The 23,718-nt window shown below is 41.1% G+C and overlaps 1 protein-coding gene across 2 annotated transcripts in view; it reads left to right on the top strand.

Moving 5' to 3' along the window:
- Positions 1 to 23,718, top strand: part of LOC126470026 (PDZ domain-containing protein 8) — a 233,702-nt gene that overhangs the window by 67,928 nt on the left and 142,056 nt on the right. For both annotated transcript variants that reach the window (XM_050097511.1, XM_050097512.1), the window contains exon 2: positions 17,149 to 17,346. In XM_050097511.1, the coding sequence (XP_049953468.1) occupies positions 17,149 to 17,346 (198 nt within the window). The remainder of the gene's footprint in view (positions 1 to 17,148; positions 17,347 to 23,718) is intronic.

Genomic DNA, 23,718 nt, shown 5'->3' with positions numbered 1-23,718 from the left:
AAACTGTCCAAATAAAGCATAGCGCAGCCTACAGACCTGCTCACAAAATAATACAACAGACATGCTAACGTCGTACGCAGACACTGCCCGCCACCCCCTGTCCATTGAACCGCACAGGAGGCTACTGTACATGCTCCCAGAAGTCGGGATGTACCAACACCCCCCACAAAGTGATGCACAGATGCCCGTTTGGGTCTCGCATGCATGAGCTGGCAGCATTCCTTTCATACTTGCCACCTGAGAAATTCCTCTCGAAATATGTGTTTACTAAGGCACCTTTGCTGACGTGGCCGGACAGGAGCAAAGACCTATTTACAGAGCGCAGATGTTCCAAGGTGGGCTACGGCGTGTGTGTTCGCCGCTGCTGGCATAAATTCTCCCTCTTACTTGCAGTCCGGCAAAGAGCTAATTGCCGAGCGACGCTGCAGAAATCTATTTTAGAATAGCACAAGCTGCAAGAACTACTGCGAGAAGAAATTTTGTTGTAATGAAATGCAAGAATTATCTTTTCTTGCACTTAAGGAGGCACCAACACCTTATCTAGTCCTAACATTGTATGACAAGAATGTCGAAACAGAATTTCACAGCGATGTTAGCGGTTTGGCATATGTGCAATTCTAGTAAAAATTCAGGAAGGTGCTCCCAGAGTACTCTCGAAGTCTGAGAGGAACTACTCTACAACCGTGGAAGAGAGCCTTGCAGTTGTTTGGGTCATTAGCATGCACTGGCCATATTAATTTGGCAGAAAATTTATTGTTGTGATGGTTCATCATTCTCTGTGTTGGCTGACTAGCCTGAAGGATCCGTCAGATCGACTGTCAAGAGTAGCACCGAGGTATCAGTAGTACGATGTCACAGTGCATAAAACAACATATTCAAACACAAGGACATCAACTGCCTTTCAAGGAATCGTTTGGTGGAACACAGCAGCTTGAATGAGATCTGTCATCGCTGCGCTAAATGTCATTGTTGCAGAACAGAGGGAAGAGCCAGCACTGCTGAAAACCATCAAAGCCCTTAAGGAGGAGAAACGGACCAAACGAGGATTGCAGTTATTAAACGGAACATTATACCAGGGGAACTATGATCCAGTGGAATGAAAATTGCTGCTTATAATCCTAGCTCATCTCCAGCTAGCTGTCCTGACGTTTCTCCACACTGCTCCAACATCTACTCACCTTGCATTCGTGATGATTCTAGACAGAATCAGAGGCAGGTATCACTGGCCAGGTCTTTACTGATCTGTTAAACAATATGTGAACTACTGTAAGGAATGCAACGAGCAGAAGAACGCGCCGTAATTACGTCCAGGGCTTCTGATACCAATCCCGCCTGCAGCAGGATCGTTCCACCGAATTAGAATCGACCTATTCGGAAGGTTCCCGAAGTCGGCGAACAGGACTCGATGGATTATTGTCTGCACTCACTGCCTCACGAACGGTGCTGTCACCAAAGCTGTGTCGACTGTCGAAAATCCGGAAATTGCAATGTTCTTTGTAGCAGACATCATTTTGAAGCATGCAAAACCCTGTGTGATGCTCCCTGATCGTGGAAGTGTTTTCCAGCTGGGACCAGTATCACAGGTTATTATTATTTTTTCACATTGCTACATCACCCACAAGTTGGCAATTGCCTACCATCCACAGGTGAACCGACTCACAGAATACTTAGGACACTTTAATAAGACGTTGGCAGATATGCTCTCGATTTACAGTGATGTCGAACAGAGAGATTGTCATGACATTCATATACAACACAATGAAGTAAGACATGGCATCGCATCCCTCTGAATGTTTGTTTTTTAAGGATGTAGTTATATTTATGATTTCTGACTAATCTATAAGTGATAGAAATATACAATCTGTCATCGTCCTGGAGCCTTTTATGTTATTTACTACTTGGATGATCTGATTTTTGACAGTCTCATCCACTACATCTATGTAGTGCTAATTAATAATTTCAAATAATTCATATTAATCATTTAGTAGAGTTCTGTCCTTCGTAAGTGTGATGTTAACTCGTTTGGCTCTCTCATGCTAGTATATGTGTGCCCATACAATTTTGGAGACATTTAAGAAAGCTACAGTTATGTTTATGATAGCTGGATTTTGTCTCCCTTATCATTCTACTGCAAGCCGCCTTCACGTGTGTATAGAATTCACTCCTTGCTAACCATTTGTCCCCCTGATAATCTTTATATACATCTTTTATTGCTTTATATATTTATATAATAATTCATAGTTTCACAGAAAATTTCCCCAACTCTTTCTACATTTTTTTACTTCCAACTCCTCCTGGTTTCCTATTTTCAATAAAGCTTCCCAGAAATTTAGGTTTCCTACTTTGATCTGTCTGCATCTTCATTGCTCATGACATTATCATACAGTTCAATTGGTTGGCCGTAATAGTCAGCAATTACTGTGTTTATGGTTTGTACATTCAATCTGTTCTCAGATATGTTAGTGATTACATGATCTATGATAGTGCCTACTGTGTCTGTATATGTTTCTGGTATATTTGTGTGTGTCTGAAGGTTCAATGAGCTTAAGATATCAAGGAAGCTTCTTGCACAAACATTTTCTCTCACTGTATTAACATTAAAATCACCAGTTATTATCAAGAAAAGTAAATTCTCTCGTAAGTCTGCCTATTACTTTAATTTTATAACCCTTATCAGCTATTATTTTGTCAACTACATTGAATGTCTTTCTACCTGATGTTTGCTTTGTATTCTTTTGTGACACTGAGATGGCACTCCTACTCTGTTGTCTAACTTATTAAATTTGTTACTTAATATACTATTTTCACACATACCACTTATCTTGTGTACTTCCACATCCAACTGCCTCCGACAAAGAAACCATTCAAGGTGGAAGGCGGCAGTATTTTCCTCTTGTGCACAGTATTTGACACCGTTTCTTCCACTTTGAACGTCTTTTGTCCTTCCGCTGGTACTGCTGTAGGTGATGCTGAAACTGTAGCTTTTATAAGGAAATATAGGAACACAGCAGTCACTAACAAAACTATCAGCTTTTTTATTATTCTTGCATATCCACATCTCAGCTACAAGTAGCCATCTTCAGTGCATTTATAGCTGAAATCTGGGTATCCAAGAATAATTAAAAAAAGCTATGGAATTGCGACGGACTGCTGTGTTCCTATCCTTCCTTACAGCCGCTGTGCACAACAGTTCCTTGTGGAATCAAAGTTACTGTAGCTTTTGTAGTTACTGTTGATGCCTACTCTGATGTAGAAGGCTGCCCTGCTGTTGCCGTATACCCCACTGGGATGGCTGGTTTGTACAGACTGTTTCCTGGAGGGTTGAGTTTTTGTAATGTTTGGGCAGTTTTTCCACTGAATAGTCTTTTGCCACTTCTGTTCAGATGCATTCCGTGTTTTATGTAGTTGCACCTTAGGAGGAAATCCACACTAAGAAAATGCGCATTTGAGTGCATTTTGCAGATCTTATGGAACTCCCTGTTTGCCATTTTTTCCTCCTTTTCTCCGTTTTCAGTTCTCGTAGTCTTCTCCATCAAACACCAATGTCAGACATATCCAGTTTCACAAGCCGGCCTGTGTGGCCGTGCGGTTCTTGGCGCTTCAGTCTGGAACCGCGTGACCGCTACGGTCGCAGGTTCGAATCCTGCCTCAGGCGTGGATGTGTGTGATGTCCTTAGGTTAGTTAGGTTTAAGTAGTTCTAAGTTCTAGGGGACTGATGACCACAGATGTTAAGTCCCATAGTGCTCAGAGCCATTTGAACCATTTGAACCAGTTTCACAAAGCACACTTTTCGAATAAGTCTTCTTTTTAATTCACAGCCGATCACTACTTTTCCAAGTAAAATCTTAGTTTTGGTGATGAACCACGAAGTGCTACCATGTTAAGAATATTTATTAAAGAATAATTAAAATACAATTTTCATCTCGCTTTCCACTGTGAACACATTCTGAGTACGGAACTAACCAACGGTTGTATATATATATATATACTCATTGTTGAGAGTCCCCTCAGCACTGTCGATATTATAAATGTACCACATTCCAACAGTCACAAATCCCTGCGTCGGTTACCAATTTTAATTGCATGACCGCCCCATTTTATAGCTGGCAAATTGAAGTATCCTCCTATTACAGTAGCATAATGGGGAAACTAATTCGATTTATTCTCCAAGTTTTCTGTGAAGCGCTTCGCCATTGCAGTTCCTGAAGCAGGAGCAACATGGATTGTAAAGTACATACTAACGTTAATAAACGGTTAACTAGAGTCAGTCAGTACGCTCATCAAGCTCACTCGTTACTCGCGAGCATGGCAGCTGCTCGGAAGTTGGGCAGCGAGTAATTCGAGGCTCGACTCAAACTCACAGGGGAGGCGACTCGGTCATACTCTTGTTGTTGTTGTTGTTGTTGTTGTTGTGGTGGTCTTCAGTCCAGAGACTGGTTTGATGCAGCTCTCCATGCTACTCTATCCTGTGCAAGCTTCATCATCTCCCAGTACTTACTGAAACACACATCCTTCTGAATCTGCTTAGTGTATTCATCTCTTGGTCTCCCTCTACAACTTTTACCCTCCACGCTGCCCTCCAATTCTAAATTGGTGATCCCTTGATGCCTCAGAAACTGTCCTACCAACCGATCCCTTCTTCTAGTCAAGTTGTGCCACAAATTTCTCTTCTCCCCAATTTTATTCAATACCTCCTCATTTGTTATGTGATCTACCCATCTAATCTTCAGCATTCTTCTGTAGCACCACATTTCGAAAGCTTCTATTCTCTTCTTGTCCAAACTATTTATCGTCCATGTTTCACTTCCATACATGGCTACACTCCATACAATTACTTTCATAAATGACTTCCTGACACTTAAATCTATACTCGATGTTAACAAATTTCTCTTCTTCAGAAACGCTTTTTTTGCCATTGCCGGTCTACATTTTCTATCCTCTCTACTTCGACCATCATTAGTTATTTTGCTCCCCAAATAGCAAAACTCATCTACTACTTTAAGTGTCTCATTTCCTAATCTGATTCCCTCAGCATCACCCGACTTAATTCGACTAAATTCCAGTATCCTCGTTTTGCTTTTGTTGATGTTCATCTTATATCCTACTTTCAAGACACTGTCCATTCCATTCAACTGCTCTTCCAGGTCCTTTGATGTCTGTGACAGATTTACAATCTCATCGGCGAACCTCAAAGTTTTTATTTCTTCTCCATGGATTTTAATTCCTACTCCAAATTTTTCTTTTGTTTCCTTTGCTGCTTGCTCAATATTCAGATCGAATAACATCGGGGATAGGCTACAACCCTGTCTCACTCCCTTCCCAACCACTGTTTCCCTTTCATGCCCCTCGACTCTTACAACTGCCATCTGGTTTCTGTACAAATTGTAAGTAGCCTTTGGCTCCCTGTATTTTACCCCTGCCACCTTCAGAAGCCTGTAGATCTCATTTTTGAGACGTTTGTATTCGTTTTTGTCTGCTTCATTTACTGCATTTTTATATTTTCTCCTTTCATCATTTAAATTCAATATATCTTCTGTTACCCAAGGATTTCTACTAGCCCACGTCTGTTTACCTACTTGATCCTCTGCAGGCTTCACTATTTCATCTCTCAAAGCTACCCATTCTTCTTTTACTGTATTTCTTGTCCCCATTCTTGTCAGTCGTTCCCTAATGCTCTCTCTGAAACTCTCTACAACCTCTGGTTCTGTCAGTTTATCCAGGTCCCATCTCCTTCAATTCCCACCTTTTTGCAGTTTCTTCAGTTTTAATCTGCAGTTCATGACCAATAGATTGTGGTCAGAGTCCACATCTGCCCCTGGAAATGTCTTACAATTTAAAACCTGGTTCCTGAATCTCTGTCTTACCATTATATAATCTGTCTGAAAACTTCTAGTATCTCCAGGCCTCTTCCATGTATACAACCTTCTTTGTTGATTCTTGAACCAAGTGTTAGCTATGATTAAGTTATGCTCTGTGCAAAATTCTATCAGGCGGCTTCCTTTTTCATTCCTTACCACCATTCCATATTCACCTACTGCGTTTCCTTCTCTTCCTTTTCCTACTACCGAATTTCAGTCACCCATGACTATTAAATTTTCGTCTCCCTTCACTGTCTGAATAATTTCTTTTAACTCATCATACATTTCATCAATCTCTTCGTCATCTGCGGAGCTAGTTGGCATATAAACTTGGAGTACTGTGGTAGGCGTGGGCTTCGTATCTATCTTGGCCACAATAATGCGTTCACTATGCTGTTTGTAGCTGCTTACCTGCATTCCTATTTTCCTATTCATTATTAAACCTACTCCTGCATTACCACTATTTGATTTTGTATTTATAACCCTGTATTGACATGACCAGAAGTCTTGTTCTTCCTGCCACCGAACTACACTAATTCCCACTGTATCCATCTTTAACATATCCATTTCCCTTTTTAAATTTTCTAACCTACCTGCCCGATTAAGGGATCTGATATTCCACGGTCCGATCCGTAGAACGCCAGTTTTCTTTCTCTTGATAACGGCATCCTCCTCAGTAGTCCCCGCCCAGAGATCCGAATGGGGGACTATTTTACCTCCGGAATATTTTACCCAAGAGGACGCCATCATCATTTAATCATACAGTAAAGCGGCATGCCCTCGGGAAAAATTACGGCTGTAGTTTCCCCTTGCTTTCAGCCGTTCGCAGTACCAGCACAGCAAGGCCGTTTTGGTTAGTTTTACAAGGCCAGATCAGTCAATCATCCAGACTGTTGCCCCTGCAACTACTGAAAAGGCTGCTGCCCCTCTTCTGGAACCGCACGTTTGTCTGGCCTCTCAACAGATACCCCTCCGTTGTGGTTGCACCTACGGAACGACTATCTGTATCGCTGAGGCACGCAAGCCTCCCCACCAACGGCAAGGTCCATGGTTCTTGGGGGGGGGGGGGACTCTTATCGGAAGGGAAATCGGCCAAATGTGATAATGAGGCGCCTGCGATGAAAGCTGCATGTATGATGTGTACATGTTTGGTGAATTCATTATTTATTCTTTATAATATTTTCATCTTTGCATTTTCGTGCTTTCTTGTTTATAAATACCATCGAAGCAGGAAGTAGTCACACTATTTGTTCGTTGAGCATGTGCCTAGTAGTAAAACTTTTCTCTGCTGTAATCAGACTCAATTTATCAAGTCATTTCATGGCAGTTTAATGTAAGAAGTAATTTAAATGAAAAATAAGGTTTAAACTACTACAGTAATGAATGAGCAAATGGAATCAGTTAATGAAGAAGAGGCTGAAGATAGCGTAACACAGTTCATGAAATGTGTCTGTCTAGAATACAAAAATCTATTGGTAACATACTTCTGACTGCAAACCGTATGTTACATTTGTATTATACAAGTGAAGGCTATTTACGCAGATTACTAGTATATCATCTCGTATGATATGACTGTCTTTATAAAAATAATTTCCTTGGCCCTCTATTGTTATGAATTAACAAAATGTCATTGACACGTTCTGAATCGATACTGCAGCGCTTCTTGCATACAATTAAGCCTGCTCAGCTAAAATTTCTTTCCCTTACAGCGTTACTAGCGAGAACGAAGAAGATTTCTTTCGCCACTGTAGAGAACTTGGGGAAGGCAGAGGCACTGGCCTTTCACATGACAAAGCGTTCTTGACATTATCACCTGGGGCGTCCATGTCCAAATATTTCTAAAGTTCATCTTTACGTTTAGAAGTTGATGAACGCCAGCATCGGAACTTCTTTAAGGGTGAGGGAATGGGATCTTCTTTCTCTTCTTCCACAACTACACTGTTTAGCTTCTGACGAACAGTTTGATAAATAATTTCTTTCTTCTCTTCACTGAGTACTAAGAGTTCCTTGAAATAAGTGTGAAAAACTGTAGTAATGTAATGAGAATCTTGTAGCTCGTTAACGACTTTCTCTTTTAACTAGCTTTCTGCACGGTTTTTCAGCAATTTAACTACTGCACTGCTATCTTCAGTGTGGTTTGTATCAAGTAAATTAAATTTCACGGCACCACAAAAGGCAGGGTCGGTTCTGTTTCACCCTTCAGATCGTTTGTGGCCTCTTTAAAAGTTTCAAGGAATTTAATTACGCCCTCCATTAAATCAGGCTTATACGAACATATCATTTCCTGGTTTTTCTTTTCCAGCAGGAAATTCTGAATTTCTTTCTTTTTTGTGAATGAAACAAATCCATCATGTAGATGGTTTTCCATCTCGTATCAACATCTTGATGTAATGGTGTCCCCCCCCCCCCCCCCCCCCTAATCTTGCCACCAAACCGTAGCGTTTCACACGTCGTACAGTTCTACGCACTGCCTGGATGGATTCATAAATATCAGGCTTTTATTCAGCAACGAACTTATCGTGCAATATGAGCCTTAACACTGTCTTTATACACTGCACGTTATGGTGTTGAAGAGCTTTCTGTGATCCGCCACAAACGTCACTTTCTTTACTACCAAAGGAGACATTATTTTTGGTGTAACTCTGTAAGAATATTTTCACTCGTTTATGGAACGTCGGGAAACTTCGTTGTGAGGAACATATTGTTTCTCAGTTCACACCTGTCCTCAGAGTCTACAGTAATACTAGATGTGACAGATAATGTATTTTGCGATAACTGTCGCTCCGAAGATCGCACGTCGTAGAACACTCTTCTGGTCAATATCTTTCTTTACTTGAGGCAAGATCTCACGTCTCACTTGATCTGAAATATCTTGTATATGTCGAGAGACAGTTCTCGTAGACGGCAAGATCTTTTCATGCTCGTGATGCTTCCCTTGTACACGAGTAACGCTTTGCATCCCTCTCTTTGGCACTGAACGTAACCCACAGGATCACAAGCACCCCTTTGAACCACTATCTCGATTGTTTTTTTTAAAAAAAAGCAGTAATAAACATCTGTCCCGTCGCATAAAGCTCCTGTTTTTTTCTTGTATCTCTTTAACATAACGAAGCATTTTTTTCGGAAACTGTAAGGAAACAAAAAGTATAGCGGAGAATATTATTCTTCCTACAATGTCACAAGTTGAAATCTTGTGGACAGCCCTTCAGTACATTATAAATATCATTCGAATCTCCATTAAGTCTCAGGAAAACATTTTCTAATTCCATTCACAAAGAGTTTTGCCCACTTTATATTATTTTATTTTCAGTTTTTAACAGCGACCTTCATGTGTGATCATTGAGCTTTCCAGCTTTGTGGAAATGAGTTAAATGAAATTAGACTATTGAGTGAAAGAAATGCATCACTAATTAATTCAACTTACGTGCTGACGTGATAATTTAAATCATGCATTTAAAATATCTGGTAGACACTGATTTATTTTTACTGTTGATTACAGATCGTACCTTTTCTAGGAAGTCTTTAACAGGCGAAGCAAACACTAGAAGTAAGAGCGAGATCAAATGAAATTTAGTTTTATAAGCTTTCTCGATCAGCAAGGAGAAGCAATTATCAGCATGCAATACAAGAGTTTTAACTCAGCATATCATCTTTGGTTCACTCCCAAAGTATATCTGTTACGAACCCGCATAGTCCGCATTGGTAATAACATTCGCAAATAAACTGAACACTGTGGTAAGTTCCTATGAGACCAAACTGCTGAGGTCATCGGTCCGTAGGCTTACACAATACTACACACACACACACACACACACACACACACCCATGTCCGAGGGAGGGCTCGAACCTCCGACACGGGGAGGCGCGCAAACAGTGCAAGGCGCCATACACCACGCGGCTACCCCGCACGGCCTGAACACTGTCATAAGTACTGCAAGCTTTAACCCACCACTGTTCGGAAAGTAAAAAGAGACATGAAAATAAATCTCGAGGACCCTTGTTTGATGTGGCTGTAATAGTAAACTTGAGAATCATAGGATAACATGTGGACACCTCGTTCATCTAACATGAAGTGACACAAATTCCTAACAAAATTTATCTAGTATCTTGAACGACCCTGGCTTGTTCCGCGTCTGTCCAGAAGAACGTACGCCCCTCCTGCTAACATTCATAGAACCTTCGCTTTCGTCGTCACAGCTCTGGAAGAAATGGCACAAGAGTGTCGCGTAGTGGAAACGTGCAGCAGGCGAGCCGCGGCAGGCTCGCCCGGCCCGGCCCGCTTGTCCCTCCTGGCAGCGAGTACGACTCACAGTGGTGCCGAGCTACGAGCAAACCCGAAGGCTGAGGTGACCGCCACTACCAACACATGTCCAGCTGCGCAGATTTGCCATATATACACATGTATTTAAAATATCGACATTTGTTGTTGTTGTTGTTGTTGTTGTGGTCTTCAGTCCTGAGACTGGTTTGATGCAACTCTCCATGCTACTCTATCCTGTGCAAGCTTCATCATCTCCCAGTACCTACTGCAACTACATCCTTCTGAATCTGCTTAGTGCATTCATCTGTTGGTCTCCCTCTACAATTTTTACCCTCCACACTGCCCTCCATTACTAAATTGGTGGGCCGGCCGGTGTGGCCGTGCGGTTAAAGGCGCTTCAGTCTGGAACCGCGTGACCGCTGCGGTCGCAGGTTCGAATCCTGCCTCGGGCATGGATGTGTGTGATGTCCTTAGGTTAGTTAGGTTTAATTAGTTCTAAGTTCTAGGCGACTGATGACCTCAGAAGTTAAGTCGCATAGTGCTCAAAGCCATTTGAACCATTTGAAGTAAATTGGTGATCCCTTGATGCCTCAGAACATGTCCTACCAACCGATCCCTTCTTCTAGTCAAGTTGTGCCACAAACTCTTCTTCTCCCCAATTCTATTCAATACCTCCTCATTAGTTATGTGATCTTCCCATCTAACCTTCAGCATTTTTCTGTAGCACCACATTTCGAAAGCTTCTATTCTCTTCTTGTCCAAACTATTTATCGTCCATGTTTCACTTCCATACATGGCTACACTCCATACAAATACTGCAAGCTTCAACCCCCCTCTGTTCGGAAAGTAAAAGAGACATGAAAATAAATCTCGAGGACCCTTGTTTGATGTGGCTGTAATAGTCTTCAGAAACATAGGATAACATCTTGACACCTCGTTCATCTAACATGAAATGACACAAATTCGTAACAAAATTTGTCTAGTATCTTGAACGACCCTGGCTTGTTCCGACATTTATGACATGGAAAACCTGAAACATGTATAAATAACGTTGAAAAATGCAAAAATAACGCATTAAAATATTGAAGTGAAACCAAAATACTGGTACTCCCTTAAGTGTCATGCACTGAGTCATAAATAAGATGATGATGATGATTGGTTTGTGGGGCGCTCAACTGCGCGGTTATCAGCGCCCGTACAAATTCTCAACCTTTGCTCAGTCCACTCTCGCCAGTTTCAGGTATGATGATGAAATGAAGTGGACAACACAAACACCCAGTCATCTCGAGGCAGGTGAAAATCTATGACCCCGCCGGGAATCGGACCCGAGACCCCGTGCTCGGGAAGCGAGAATAAATAAGACCAACGAAGAGTAAGAGAAAGGATAAGTGTGAGAAAGAAAATGTTGGGTTCAATAAGTAAAATAGCATGAAATGTGCGAAAACTAACAAACAATGAACCAAAGAAGACTGATATTTTTTGGGCAGTTGTGGAGAATACACGTCAGTAGGGTAACAAAACCGGATCAAATATCTCCGACACAAGGTATTGAAACAACCTTGACCGGAGAAGTTAAAAAAAATGTGTAGGTACACGAAATGAAAGGAGAAGGAAAAGCAATAGAAATAAATATTTCCAGAAGGAAGTGTAAAATTAGAATTCCTAGATAGAAGCAGTAAGAGAACAAATAAGACGTAGTCTGATGAAAGAAAGAAAATGAGATACAGTGGAAAGCTGAAATACACTCTAAGAAAAAAAAAGAGTATCTGCTGTTTGTCTTCGTGCTTATCAAACCCTACGTCGTCCCATTCGGATAATTCCTTCGTGGTGCGTCGTTTTTTTTTTTCTGGAGTAAAAAAGAGGTGGAATTGAAATTAGCGTGTTGTTCCCATATGGCATTAACAAATAGAGACAAAATTAACAAATTTTATGCATAATCAGATCTTCTTTTGTCATTAGTCTTCTGAATGGTTTTGTGCGGCCCGCCACGAATTCTTATCCTGTTCCAACCTCTTCATCTCAGAGTAGCACTTGCAACCTACGTCCTCAATTATTTGCTGTATGTATTCCAATGTCTGTCTTCCTCTACAGTTTTTGCTCTCTACCGCTCCTTCTATCACGACGGAAGTTATTTCGTGATGTCTTAACAGGGAACCTACCATCCTTTCCCTTCTCCTCATACGTCTGGTATGCTCATGGTCAATGTATCGCTGCACGTCTTCAAACCCCTACAACACTTCAGGAGCTCTGACAGGCACTGGTGCTAGAATCTACATCTACATCTACATCTACATTGATACTCCGCAAGCCACCCAACGGTGTGTGGCGGAGGGCACTGTACGTGCCACTGTCATTACCTCCCTTTCCTGTTCCAGTCGCGTATGGTTCGCGGGAAGAACGACTGTCTGAAAGCCTCCGTGCGCGCTCTAATCTCTCTAATTTTACATTCGTGATCTCCTCGGGAGGTATAAGTAGGGGGAAGCAATATATTCGATACCTCATCCAGAAACGCACCCTCTCGAAACCTGGCGAGCAAGCTACACCGCGATGCAGAGCGCCTCTCTTGCAGAGTCTGCCACTTGAGTTTATTAAACATCTCCGCAACGCTATCACGGTTACCAAATAACCCGGTGACGAAACGCGCCGCTCTTCTTTGGATCTTTTCTATCTCCTCCGTCAACCCGACCTGGTACGGATCCCACACTGATGAGCAATACTCAAGTATAGGTCGAACGAGTGTTTTGTAAGCCACCTCCTTTGTTGATGGACTACATTTTCTAAGCACTCTCCCAATGAATCTCAACCTGGTACCCGCCTTACCAACAATTAATTTTATATGATCATTCCACTTCAAATCGTTCCGTACGCATACTCCCAGATATTTTACAGAAGTAACTGCTACCAGTGTTTGTTCCGCTATCATATAATCATACAATAAAGGATCCTTCTTTCTATGTATTCGCAAGACATTACATTTGTCTATGTTAAGGGTCAGTTGCCACTCCCTGCACCAAGTGCCTATCCGCTGCAGATCTTCCTGTATTTCGCTACAATTTTCTAATGCAGCAACTTCTCTGTATACTACAGCATCATCCGCGAAAAGCCGCATGGAACTTCCGACACTATCTACTAAGTCATTTATATATATTGTGAAAAGCAATGGTCCCATAACACTCCCCTGTGGCACGCCAGAGGTTACTTTAACGTCTGTAGACGTCTCTCCATTGATAACAACATGCTGTGTTCTGTTTGCTAAAAACTCTTCAATCCAGCCACACAGCTGGTCTGATATTCCGTAGGCTCTTACTTTGTTTATCAGGCGACAGTGCGGAACTGTATCGAACGCCTTCCGGAAGTCAAGAAAAATAGCATCTACCTGGGAGCCTGTATCTAATATTTTCTGGGTCTCATGAACAAATAAGGCGAGTTGGGTCTCACACGATCGCTGTTTCCGGAATCCATGTTGATTCCTACATAGTAGATTCTGGGTTTCCAGAAATGACATGATACGCGAGCAAAAAACATGTTCTAAAATTCTACAAGAGATCGACGTAAGAGATATAGGTCTATAGTTTTGCGCATCTGCTCGACGACCCTTCTTGAAGACTGGGAGGCTATACCCCAGCAACTGCTTGACAACGTGATCCAGAGTATGCCAACCCGTTTTGCGACCTGTGTATGTGTGCATGGTGATCATATCCCATACTGATGTCGGGGTACATGTGCAGGAACCAGTGGCGTTTTGCAGCACATGTGTTTCGGGGCGGTTTTCTCAACACATCGTCAATACCGTGGACTTACAGATCTGTGTCATGTGTGTTCCCTATGTGCCTTTGCTATTAGCACTAGTTTTGTGTTGTGCCATGATGTGTGGCACCACATTCTGCAGTTATCCTTAATTTATGAACATGAGTGTAGAAGTGTCATCATCCCGTTTTCAAAGATCTTTTTCTGTTATCGAGAAACACACCTAAAACATGGTTTTTGGGTACCAAAACTGAGCCATGGATTTAAAGACAGCTGTGCACTGTAAATGGCTGAAACATTTATGATATTTCCTAAAATCCCTATCTCGAACAACCTAGAAATTATTCTCAATATTTCTAACCGTCCCCAAAATACAGAGGTTCGTTACCCTATTTGCACGCAAAAAATACACACGTAAAATCTGCTTTGAGGTGAAAAAGTAGTTTATAAAGTAAAGTAATGTGGAGAAATATGCTGTAAAGTGTCCTCATTATCATCTGAAGGGTTCTGGGAATCCCATGTTGTAGCACTGAAGCACATACAAAATTTTTGTGCATGTACAAGATGCATCCAGAAAGTAAGTTATCCTATTTTTTAAAAACAGAGACAACATAGTTACATGAAAATCTCTATTGGTAACAGGTAAAGAAATTTTTGGGCCATTTTTTGACATAGTCACCAAAAGAACTGAGATACTCATCATATCATGGGATCAACTTTTGTATTCCTGTGTCATAGAAGTCTGCCACCTGTGAATGGAACCAGCATGTGACAGTCTTCTTCAGCTCTTCATCATTGTCAGAATACTGACTGAAGGACAGGAATTTCTTGAGGTGCAAGAAAAGATGGAAATCGCTGGGAGCAAAATCTGGACTGTATTCTGGATAATCAAACAGCTCCCAGCAGAATTTCTGCAAAACAGTTGCTAACTGCTGAGCTGTATGACAATGAGCATTGTCATGGAGCAGCACAACACCTGCAGTAAGCATTCCATGCCTCTTGTTCCAAATGGCATGTCACAGTTTCCACATTGTGTCACAGTAATGGTGGCCCAGAACATTGTGCACATCACTTTCTGCACTGATACAGTCTGTTTGAATTTCATTTTGACTGGAGATCCACTGTGATGCCAATGCATTGATTGCTGCTAGGTTTCTGGGGTCAAGTGAGAAATCCATGTCTCGTCCCCCATGACGATCATGTTGAGGAACTCATCACTGTCATCATGATACTGCTGCAGAAATGCCAGTGCTGCTCCAAATTGTTTCGTTTTGTGGTTGGGTGTCAAGTTTTTCAGCACCCACCTGACACACAATTTCTTGAACAGCAGGTGCATAGTGACAATTTCCCACAACAAGCATCACAATATTTGCAGAAAATGGCTACTGAGCTCAATAAACTCGAAGTGACAGTTCTCCAGGGTTTGCTGCTGTGCCAGCTCAACCAGGTGATCATTGATGAGGAATGAGCATTGCCTCTTCCTCATGGACAATTTGACGACTTTCAGAAAAAAGTCTACACCACCGTTGGACCATCTGTTTGCTCATGATATTCTATAGTCCTGGCAGAGCTGACAATGAATTTCAATGAATGCTATGTTTTATGCATTAAGGCAGCAGGTGGACGAATAAGAGATGCTATTTCGGGGCACTGCTGCTGTGTTACTGGCTTTAGGTGGGACCTGCCTGGCTGGCATTTGATTATCACATCAGAGATCTGTTGTGCATGCACAAATTTCCTGGATAAATATGTCTACTTTAAAGGAATAAACATCGGGAAACCTACTTTCTAGATGTCTCATAAAATCCAGTCTGAGGTGTAAAATTTGTTCTACATTATTTCAATTTCACATAAGTAAAAACTATCAGAAGTTTACTAAACCATGAAGTTCCTTTCATATGAGTGACATGCTATTCTGTGGAAGGGAAAAGAAGGGAACCAGCAGAAAAATGCTCCTGTCAGAGCACAAAAAGAGCAAATCTGCTCCTGTTTAAAAGATTCTCACTGAAAAGTGGGGTACCACCTGCCTCATCCTGCCTTCCTCAGCACCTTCAAAACTTTTCCTAAAAATTTTGCCCTGCAAACATAAATGCACTTTTTTGTCAATGGAGAGGAGGAGACAGTGGAAGTGGGAAAGAGATGGTAAAGTAATAAATACTGTAAGATAGTAGACAGTGGTTGTGGCATTGGTGTAGAAAGAGTGGAGGAGACAATGGAAGTGTGAGAGAAAGAGAGGAACATGATGGCTGTGGAACATAGTGGACTATGACAGAACAGTGCTAAGAAAAGAGTGAATGGGACAGTGCCAGTGGGAGAGGAACAAAGAGGAGGTGGAAGTGGGTGAGAGCCAGTGGTAATAAGAGACAGAGTGTGTGACAGTGACAGTGAGGGAGAGAGGGATGTTGTGACAATGAGAAGAGACAGCAGCGGTGGGAAGGAATGAATAAGATAGTGGCAGCAATAGAGAAGAAGAGGGAGACAGTGACAGTGAGGGGAGGCAGAAGTAGTAGTAGTAGGAAGAGAGAGCAAAGGAGCCTGTAGCTGTGAGACAGGAACAGTGCCAGAGAGACACAAAGAGATAATGTCCTCGAGTTGGGCTGAATGAGTGAGTGAGATTGGGAAAGTGGGAGTGGATGGATTTGAGTGGCTGACAGTAATGGACCAGTGATGTGAGCGAGTTATAGTTAGGGGAGCTTGGAGTAGTGAGAGGTGAGTTGCATGTTCAAAAGAGCTTGAATATGTTTGTATGTCAAAATTTTTGGGAAAATTTTTCAAGGTGTTGAAGGTAGGATGCGGCAGCTGGTACCCCACTTTTCAGTCAGAGTCTTTTAAACAGGAGCATATTTGTCTTTCTTGTGCTCTAATAGGAGCATTTTTCTGCTAGTACCTCACATATTGTACAAATACCGCACATATAGTAACATAACGTCTGTAAACTGTCTAATCCCCCGCCCCCTTACCCCCAGACACGTGCAAATGATTACACCAACTATGGAAATTAACAACATAGATTACACAGAGGGAGTGTTGTGTTTTCATTCTGAGCTTTTGATTTCAAGTTGCAATGTGTATAAACTGGTGCTTTAGAAATTCTATTATGTCCTTGACTTCCAGTTCTGTTGGAGTATAGTAAATGTTTGTTACTTGTGCTTACGTTCATAACCAAACCCTTTTCCAGATGTTTTCTGTGTAATGCAGTATGTTCTCTGTGTCCAAGGAATTGTTTGCCTTTGGTTGCCAGTTTCATTTTTCAATAATATTTATCTGTATTATGTTCACAGGATTTGGAGGAACTACTGAAACAAGATGACACATTCAAGAAAGAAAACTGTGCTGCTCTTAATTTGCTATTCCAGTTCCTATTCAAAGAGCTTAGGCACACAAAGGAGGTTCAAAAATGGTTTCTGCGGAAGCTGAGCCTTGAGTTTGAAGAGTTGTTAACAAGGACAACAACTGGAAAACTTTTTGACAGTATAACAGTATGTTGAATTCTGTGTGATTTAGTTAGTTTAATGGAAAATGTTATGCTTACCTGGTGGGGATCACTGGGTAAGTGCCAGACTTTAAATCTAGACGTCTTGGATTCAGTCACTAGTTGTAGATATTTTCTAATAGTTCTTACATCCTTAGCCTTTGGCAATGATTTGTTAATTTGAAAAATTCCAAGTTGCACAGTGGTCAAATCACATATTAAATTATTAGTCCCCTTATGAGTGGCAGGACATGTCAGTTGAATTTTGGAGGAGGGAAAGGTCATACCACCTTCAGCAGGACCATACATAGTATAGCACTGCAGTATTCAAATCAACAATCAGTTTGAGGACAGCTTTACTTTGTTTTGTTAAATTTATATGGTACCTCCTTGTGTAGGTTGTCAGTTTTCACCATCATCAATTTCATTATTCTTACAGACAGCCACCTTCTTTTTTGCTGTTCGTTAGGCTGATTGTCTAAGTGCCAGATCCAAAGGTCCTTTACCCAGTTAATTTAAGAATGTCTTTCTACTGCAACCTCAGTTTTGCTTATGTTACATTTGTTTGAATGTGAAAGAAACAAGAGGTTCCACTGTCATTCAAATTTTATATTAAACTTTAACTTTGTTTTGAATGAACGCAGCGCAGTAATGCAGCGTTATTTGTGAAATCTAAAGATAGATATGTTTTCCTACAACCATCTCCTTCCACCTTCATACACTTTAGATGATTTCCATCTGCACAGGGCTGTATCCAAGGTGACCTAGACCTGCAACTCTGCTTCATTCCTGTTTCTCTTCTGACATCTTTCTGGAATGGACTTCTTGCAATACTCTTCTGCTTTTTCTGCACAGTTTTCTCTCATATTTACTTCCTGATCATGGAGCCTTGAGCTATGTAGGCTAGTTGCAGGTAATTGTTTTGTGCTTGTATCAGTAGATTTGGTAAGTAACTTTTACGATTTCTGATGAGTTTTCAGATTTTTTCCTGCATTTGTTCAAAAATTGATCATGAGTTTAACACACCCTTACCAACAGTAAATTTACAGTTTATCTGTAGGTTTTTTGTGGGTATAAGATTGTTTGATTTTCAGAATTGCTCAGTAGGGAATACACTGTGAAGCAGACAGACAGTTTTGTTTTACACTTTATGGAGTGTAATGTTAGTGAACCATAGCCATATACTACAATAAATCCACAGCTAATGCATAATTAGCCACTGAATATGGGGTGGTACTGCAGAACTGACACACTGTTGATCTCATGATATCTGAAAGCTAATTAGTGTAATTCTAAAATACATTTCAAACTTAATTTTGTTAATTTAGATCTGCAGATATCAAAACGAGGTAAATCAAGATTTTTCCTTCCTATTTGTTTGGTCTCCAGATTAAGATGCAAGTACTTTTTCTCCAAATTTACGTATGTGTGGGCAATTTGGGGCGAAGCCAGATACAGGTCACAAATTCCATCCTCTGTGTGTTATAGCCCCAAGCACCCATTGTCCAGGAAGTTTACCAGCACTGGGACTCTGAGCTGTGGCTATCATGTGAGGGAGCTGTTGGCGTGATGGGGTATCACCCATGGAGAGAGCCTCAATTTGGAGTGAATGGTAGTAGAGTGGCGTGATGTACAATAAATAGCGTTTAAACCCCATTGCACTAACATTCCTATTTGGAAGGAAAAATCTTGATTTACCTTGTTTTGATATCTGCAGATCTCTCCTCTCACATGATCTATCCCCTTTGTGACTACTCCTACTTTACTGCTCTGTTGCACACAGCTCCTTAGTATTTACACATGGAAGGTCATGAACTCAAAAGAATATCTGCACTGGATGTTGTTTGTGTTTGAATCAACTTAAATTGGACAAACATGATTACTAGACCATTGTTTGAAATACACAGCAACATTCATCAAACCACATAATGCCTTTTATGTGAGGGCATTATGCTGCTGGACAGCTCTTGAAAGCTAATGAACATCTCATTCTTCGTTTGGTTCTTAAATTACTACATATCAATAGCCATTGTATCTTATCATCTTCATTAGAAATATCTTTACACTTGTTGGTGTTAATTTCTGAAGTAATCATAATTAGTTACTTAACTGTCCACTGTTGACTGTATGTCTTCATTGCAGTATTTCTGATGCAGCTTGCTCTCTCTGGGGCTAAGGGTTAGAATAGGATCATGGTAGCCCCTGTCTGTCACAAAAGATGATTAGAAGGAAAACAATGTGATGATTGTCTCATCCAAAGTGAATTTCCAAAGCTAGCGGCACAGCCATGGCTAGGGCAGCCATCTGTATTCTATTACACTAAAATACCATCCCTACTCTTTTGACTTCTAACATGTTTGGTCTTCAGATTAAGATGCAAGTACTTTTTCTCCAAATTTACATATGTTTGGGCAATTTGGGGCGAAGCCAGATACAGGTCACAAATTCCATCCTCTGTGTGTTGTAGCCCCAAGCACCCATTGTCCAGGAAGTTTACCAGCCAGCTGAAGGATGGAATGGGAAGTGATGGCAGTTGTCGCATAATCTTATGGTTATAGGCACTGGGACTCTGAGCTGTGGCTATCATGTGAGGGAGCTGTTGGCGTGATGGGGTGTCACCCATGGAGAGAGCCTCAATTTGGAGTGAATGGTAGTAGAGTGGCGTGATGTACAATAAATAGCGTTTAAACCCCATTGCACTAACATCCTAGACCATTTCATGGAAAGGTCAGGTGAGAAGAATTGGTGCAAAACAGTTTGGTCTGTATCTAATGTTCCTTAGGAGCAACAGCAAATTGTTTAGTAGGAGGAAAGAACCATTATTTTTCGTTGAACAAATTGCAGACAAGTTTGTTGAAACTGGAGATACTGAAGAAAGAAAAAGAGGAACACATCCCTGTTGATTAAGATGTTGAATACTTGCTCATTCAGATGTCATTTTGGATTGGTACAAGCTGTTAGGATTACTCCCCATAAATGAAAGAACATAGAATATGGATTTTCATTGTGACCTTATGCTTCATACTGATGAAATGTAGTGCTTGCCAATGCAGAGTGCTGAGATGTTCAATTTGAGTTGGAGAGGACCAAAGTTGAAGAGAATCATCCTTGCAGGTGAAGGGAGTGTCTTATTTGAGCAGTCCCAGGCCTGACACCCATCCCATCCCCCTTCCCCCCAAATCCCCCACCTATGAGAGGCTTCAAATGTCTTGCAGTTTGGATATAGTACTTGTGATACTATCTGTGCAGGCTGTGGAAGGTCAATGCATGAAGAACATCTTCTAAGCTGTCTCCCATATGCATAAACTTCGTAATACACCAATCTCCTCGATCATCAGTATGCCATTTGTTTAAGGAGAAAAAGATCCTCAAGTGTAATACACTTTACAGCTTGTCATACTCAGATGCCAGGAAAAAATGTGAAACACTCAAAGCATCATTCTGTCATTGAACTTGATTAGTACTGTGACAAAATTTTCATCTGAAGCAACTACTCAAATATCATTGCCACTTTATGCTCCAACTTTAGTATCATAACTAGACAGATCTCCCACCAAGAGAGAAGACATATTATTCCGCAGCTCCAAAACCTTCCACACCATGGAAAACTGGGTCACTGCTGTAGGTAGATAGAATTCATTCTCCTCGGGTATCCTTATGGATGAAGATATCAATTATGGTAGCCTCTTTCTGGAACAAAACTGGCACTGTCAGACATGAGCCAGTGGTCTGCCAGTCATAGGAAAACATACTCTATCTTCTCAAGTATGGACTAGGGTTTGTTGATACCTGTAGCTGTCTACAACAGCATCAGAAATCTCTGTTAAAGATGAAGCTGTTACCAAGCCACATGTTATTGCTGAGCACTTTGCTTTGCATTCTAGTGAAGTGTCTTCATCCAACGATGGCACCCTGACCTAAAAATACATAGCAGAGTCTGTCAGCCTGTTATGTGGCCTACAGTGCCTGAAGCCACATAATATTCTTTTCTGTGAATGAGTACCTTACAGTGCACTAGCACTGTGATCAGATATGTCTTGAGAACCTCTCAGAATTCATAACCAGTTGCTGAAATATCTCATCAATGAGGATAAAACATAAATTCTTCAAATTTTCAAACATATATGGCAAGAAATAGAATTTCCTTCCCATTGACAGGGAACTATCATTCCTGTTTTGAAAGCTGGAGAGGACCTTAGCTTTCTGGACAGTTATGGACCAATATGAATGATGACGAGGCTGTGCAAACTATTTGGAAGGATGGTGAACATGCAACAGTTTGATGCTTTGAATCCTTATGATGCCTATTCTAGTACCAAAGTGGTTTTTGGGACTTTCGATATACCACAGACCACCCATTGTGCTTGATCTTTGCAGTCCAAAAGCTCTTAAAGTCTTGCTGCCACTTAATTACTGCACACTTTGATTTTTCAAAACTGGACACTGCCACTTGGCGCACACACACACCCTCTCTGTGCCCCAGGATTGGGACTTCTGGATGTGCTTGCCAATATTTCCTCTTGGCTGTTTAACATTCATATTGGAGTGATACTCTCAAGTTGACATATGTGTGAGAGTCAAGTGCCGATAATTGGGTCTGTTTACCGCCCTTTTCAATACTCTGATCAGTGGAATCATGTTCATTGTAGTCTATATTTTTCATTATCACTGTATGTGGCTGATTGCTGCCTACCATACAGTGACACACAATGGATGCTACTGAACTTCATCTCCAGTGAGCCATGTGTAAGGCACAACACTTGACAATGAAGCTTTGTTTTCAGTTATCTCATTTCAAAACCTGTGTAATGGATTTTTGCATGCTGTGGGACTACACCCCTGTCCCAAGTTCTGCTTAGGTGATAAATTGTTGTAAGAGGCTGCATCTTTTATTATGCATGGCTGTCCACATCTATGCCAACTGAAAACCAACTGTCTAGTTAACACTAACACACTGGTTCCTCAGTGACCTGATTGCAAGTCTTGAATTTAACTCTGGCTGAGCTATGAATGTGTCAGTTTTTGGCTTGCTTACTCCCATTTGCCATAGTAATGTGTAGCTGATGACTACAGTGCATTGCACGAGATCAGTCAACAACATTCTAGCAGAAGTAGATGTCTTGTTGCCACAAGTCTGAAGCTATCAGCTGCTCCTGAATGATGAAATAATGAGTTGTCTGGTGTCAAACATTCCATTTCATCCTGTTACCTTTCATAACCAGTGATATAGGCTTTTTATGAACTGTCCCAATGTCAGTAGGCCAACTGGAGTGTAATATGGGAAAATTTTTAAAAAATTACTCCCCAGCTTCCTTCACTAAACTGCACACATGGATCACTTGTCAAGTATCACCTTGATATGCAGTTCACCCTGAGATATGTGTAGACTAAAGGAGAATAGAGATCCTACTGCTGTCAAATGTTTGTTCATCTCCATACTCCATTAATATCCCAGCTTCAAAACTATGTGTATTGGTGTCTGTAGAGGCAATGTTAGAGTGATGACGCTATAGTATATTCCTAAAGTACCTACATGGTTACTCTGCACTTCACACTTTTGTGCCTGGCAGAGGGTTCATCGAACCATTTTCATACTACTTCTCTACCATTCCACTCTCGAATGGTGCGTGGGGAAAAAGGAACACCTAAATATTTCCATTCAAGCTGTGATTTCTCTTATTTTATTACGACGTTCATTTCTCCTGATGTAGGTGGGTGTCAACAAAATATTTTCGCATTTGGAAGAGAAAGTTGGTGATTGAAACTTCATAAATAGATCTCGCTGCAAACAAAACCACCTTTGTGTCAGTGACTGCGACCCCAACTCACGTATCATATCAGTGACACTCTTACACCTATTGCGCGATTACATGAAATGAGCTGCCCCTCTTTGCACTCTTTTGATGGCCTCCGTCAATCCTACCTGGTAAGGATCCCATACCGCACAGCAATATTCCAGCAGAGGATGTCTCTTTAGTGGGTTTAGTGGGTTTGTCGCATCTTCTAAGTGTTCTGCCAACAAAGCACAGTCTTTGTTTCGCCTGCCCCACAATATTAGCTATATTGTCTTTCCAATTTAAGTTGCTCATAATTATAATTCCTTTCATGAATTGACAGCCCTTAGATTTGTGCGAATTATTGTACACTCAAAATTTATCAGATTTCTTTTAGTACGCATGTGGATGACCTCGCAGTTTTCTTTGTTTAGTGCCAATTGCCACATTTCACACCATACAGAAATTCTCTCTAGATCATTTTGTAATTGGAATTGATCATCTGATGATTTTACTAGATGGTAAATTACAGTGTCATCTGCAAACAATCTAAGTGGGCTGCTCAGATTATCACATAGATCATTTATGTAAATCAGGAACAGCAG

This window comes from Schistocerca serialis, chromosome 3 (genome assembly GCF_023864345.2).
Source record: "Schistocerca serialis cubense isolate TAMUIC-IGC-003099 chromosome 3, iqSchSeri2.2, whole genome shotgun sequence".
NCBI lineage: Eukaryota > Metazoa > Arthropoda > Insecta > Orthoptera > Acrididae > Schistocerca > Schistocerca serialis.
The sequence above is the reverse complement of the archived record's forward strand: the minus strand, read 5'-3'. Positions and strand labels throughout refer to the sequence as shown.